Raw genomic sequence first — 2,972 nt, forward strand, 5'->3', positions numbered from 1 at the left:
TTTCTTTTCAATCTGACTTTTCACTGTTGGTATTAACACTAAATTATTTCCTTTAATTTTGAAATTCCCAAGCTCACATTTCCCTCTAGGAGAATGAAGCTGGTCTCTCATTGTATATATTTACTTCTTGCTATGCCCTTTTGGTAAAAATATTCTATCTGCCTTATCCAAAGGATATTTGTATGTGTTCTGACATCTATCTAAGCTTTAATTCAATTGCAAATGCCATGTCCTTTGTCCATCTTTCTATTGCAAATCAGTTTTTTTTTTTTTGCTATGCAGAAGTTCACTGTATATTCATCACATTAATAATTTCTTGTTCTAGCATATGCTATGAATATAATACAAGTGAATAGCAATTATTATGTGCTCATTGTGTAAGTGATGTTTCTGAGTCTATGTACTTGCATTTCCATCCTTTCTTCTATATGTTTAAAGTGATGCCAAATGTGCTGGAGGACTTCCTGCAGAAGGCATTCATCTCTATGACTGGTTCCTTGACCCATTTCTTTATCTTTGACTCTCTAGGGTCAACTGGGTTCTCCTGATTGGTGGTCAAGGAATATAATCACTACTGAATAATTGTTAACATCACTGCCACTCACTCCCAGTCGGTACTTGGGGCTGGTGGGCATAGCCTGGCTCTTTGGCTTCATGGTAGATGGATTGGTTGTGGCTCTGGTCCAGCAGAGGTCCAGTGGCCCAATCACATTAGCCAATTTTACTGTGACTTCACGCCTTTGTGAAGGCTGGCCTGCTCAGATCCTAGAGTCAGTGGTCCAGGTGACAAAATGCATTCATTCATTGTGTGGTTATCTCACTATTCCTTTTGGACTGATTCTGATATCTTATGTCTGGATTGTAGTGATTGTATTGGCAGTTCTTGCTGTGGTCAGCAAGAGAAAGGCTCACCCACATGGTCCTCCTACCTAGCTATAACGTTCACATGCTGTGAAATTCTCATGGTCTTTTACATGACAGTCTCTGCTGCTCAGTCTCCATTCAAGTTATTACCCTGCTCTATCTGATGGTCACCACCATCTTCAATCCTCTGATCTACCCTCTTGGGAGCAAGTTGGCTCATTAAGCACTGAGGAGGCAGCTCTCATAAGGAAACTGACACATTTGACTTACAAAGGAGGGTGTTGATATTTTCTTTTGGAAGTGCAGATTTCTCCACTGAGAAGTCTTCCAAGAATGTTCGAGAAAGCATATCTTTGTCTATTCTTTTGTTCCCCTCTAATCTTTCTATGGTTCCTCTATAAGTGAGGCAAGTATGGCAATTTTTAAGTGTTAGGTTAAATTTTTTGTTTTAAATTCTATTATTTGTCTATTAAATAGGTCATGAATATTTTATATAAAAAACAAACACAAGTAGTATCACTAAAAGAAACCTAGAAATACTGTTTATTTATAGCACTGTTTTATGACATCAGAATTGCATTCTATGCATATGTATAAATAACAGAAGTTGGATCATTAAGTTTATAATCAGATTTTCCAGTGAAAACTGTTAGGACAATCCTTATTTCTTGGACTATAAATGAAAGGATTGAGAGTGGGGGTGACCAGGTCATACATGACAGCAGCACCCAGCTCCCCAGAGGCATGAGAAGCTGACGGGGACTTCAGGTAGGTGGCAAAGACCGAGCTGTAGAAGAGGATGACCATGGAGAGGTGGGAGCTGCATGTGGCCAGGGCTTTCTTTTTCCCCTGTGCTGATGGGACCCGAGCTACAGCAAGGAAAATATGGGCATAGGAGCTTATGATGCAGGGAAGAGGGCTGATTCCTAAGAGTCCTGTCAAAACCATTATCAGGTCCTCATTGAGGTGGGTATCAGAGCAGGAAAACCTTAAGAGTGGTCTGAAATCACAGAAAAGGTGGGGAATTTCTTGATTACTATAGAATGAGAGCTGGGATAGCAACAGGACATGGACAAGAGAGATAGAGTGGGCCACTCCCCATGACCCACCCACCAGTGGTGCACATCTGCAAGGAATCATTAGGGGTGCATAGTGCAGGGGATGGCGGATGACAGTGTAGCGGTCGATAGCCATGGCAGTCAAAAGCAGTTGCCCATATCAGCAAAAACCATGAAGAAATATAACTGGGCCAGGCACTCAGAGAAGGAGATCAGTCCATTGCTGGTCCACAAAGTCTCCAGCATTTTGGGGGCTGTGGTGGTAGTGAAGCAGAGGTCGACCAGGGAGAGCTGGCTGAGGAAGAAGTACATGGAGGTGTGAAGGTGGATGTCAGCGCCAATAGCCAGCAGCAGTAGCGAGTTTCCTAAGAGACTCAGCAAGTAGAGAGCCAGGAAGAGACCAAAGAGGAGCTTTGGTTTGTCTGGGTCATTGAACAGTCCCGAGAGGACAAAGTCAGGGTTCTTGCTGCAGTTCATTTCAGGTCTTGATGGGTTATAAGAAAAGAATCAGCATGAAGAGGATTCACTACAGTTAGCTACTGAAGTGTATTATAGCTAACCTCGATGGTTCTCTTTTCAGTTGGTTTCCTTATACCACAAATATGAGGAATGAAGAAAAGAAACTCAATTAGCAATGAGAGGGATAGAATTTGCACTTTCTGAAGGATGATCTAAGTGAGGAGGCACAAAGATGACGGAATGAAGGGAACACCAGGAGCTTCCTGCAGTTTTTTAAGGGTGAAAGAGTTCTCTTAGTCTTCATATTATTGGATGGCATAAGGACTTGTTTATGAATCAGTTTTTATTACAAGAACATGAGCCTACTAAGGCAAAGCCTGCATCTCGGTACTTAGCTTAGTGCTTGGCACATCATAGGAGCTTGGTGAACGCTCCTACCCATCTACACAGTCACTACTCTAGTTTAAGTTATTGTTAATGACTAGAGTCCTGCTAACTTCTGAGCTGCTTGAATAGTCCCACTCTTGCCTCATTCAATATATTCTCCACACTGCCACCAGAGTGATCTTTTCAAAAAAGAAACTCTGATCA

General features: G+C 41.8%; 1 protein-coding gene across 1 annotated transcript; it reads right to left on the minus strand.

Moving 5' to 3' along the window:
* Positions 1 to 1,491: 1,491 nt before the first annotated feature.
* On the minus strand, positions 1,492 to 2,399 carry LOC104984210 (olfactory receptor 24-like). Its single transcript, XM_010833854.1, is given in 2 exon segments — positions 1,492 to 2,072; positions 2,075 to 2,399. Coding segments are annotated over 2 exon segments (906 nt in total).
* Between the last annotated feature and the right edge of the window lie 573 nt (positions 2,400 to 2,972).

This window comes from Bison bison, unplaced genomic scaffold (assembly GCF_000754665.1).
Source record: "Bison bison bison isolate TAMUID 2011002044 unplaced genomic scaffold, Bison_UMD1.0 scf7180017863947, whole genome shotgun sequence".
Classification (NCBI taxonomy): domain Eukaryota; kingdom Metazoa; phylum Chordata; class Mammalia; order Artiodactyla; family Bovidae; genus Bison; species Bison bison.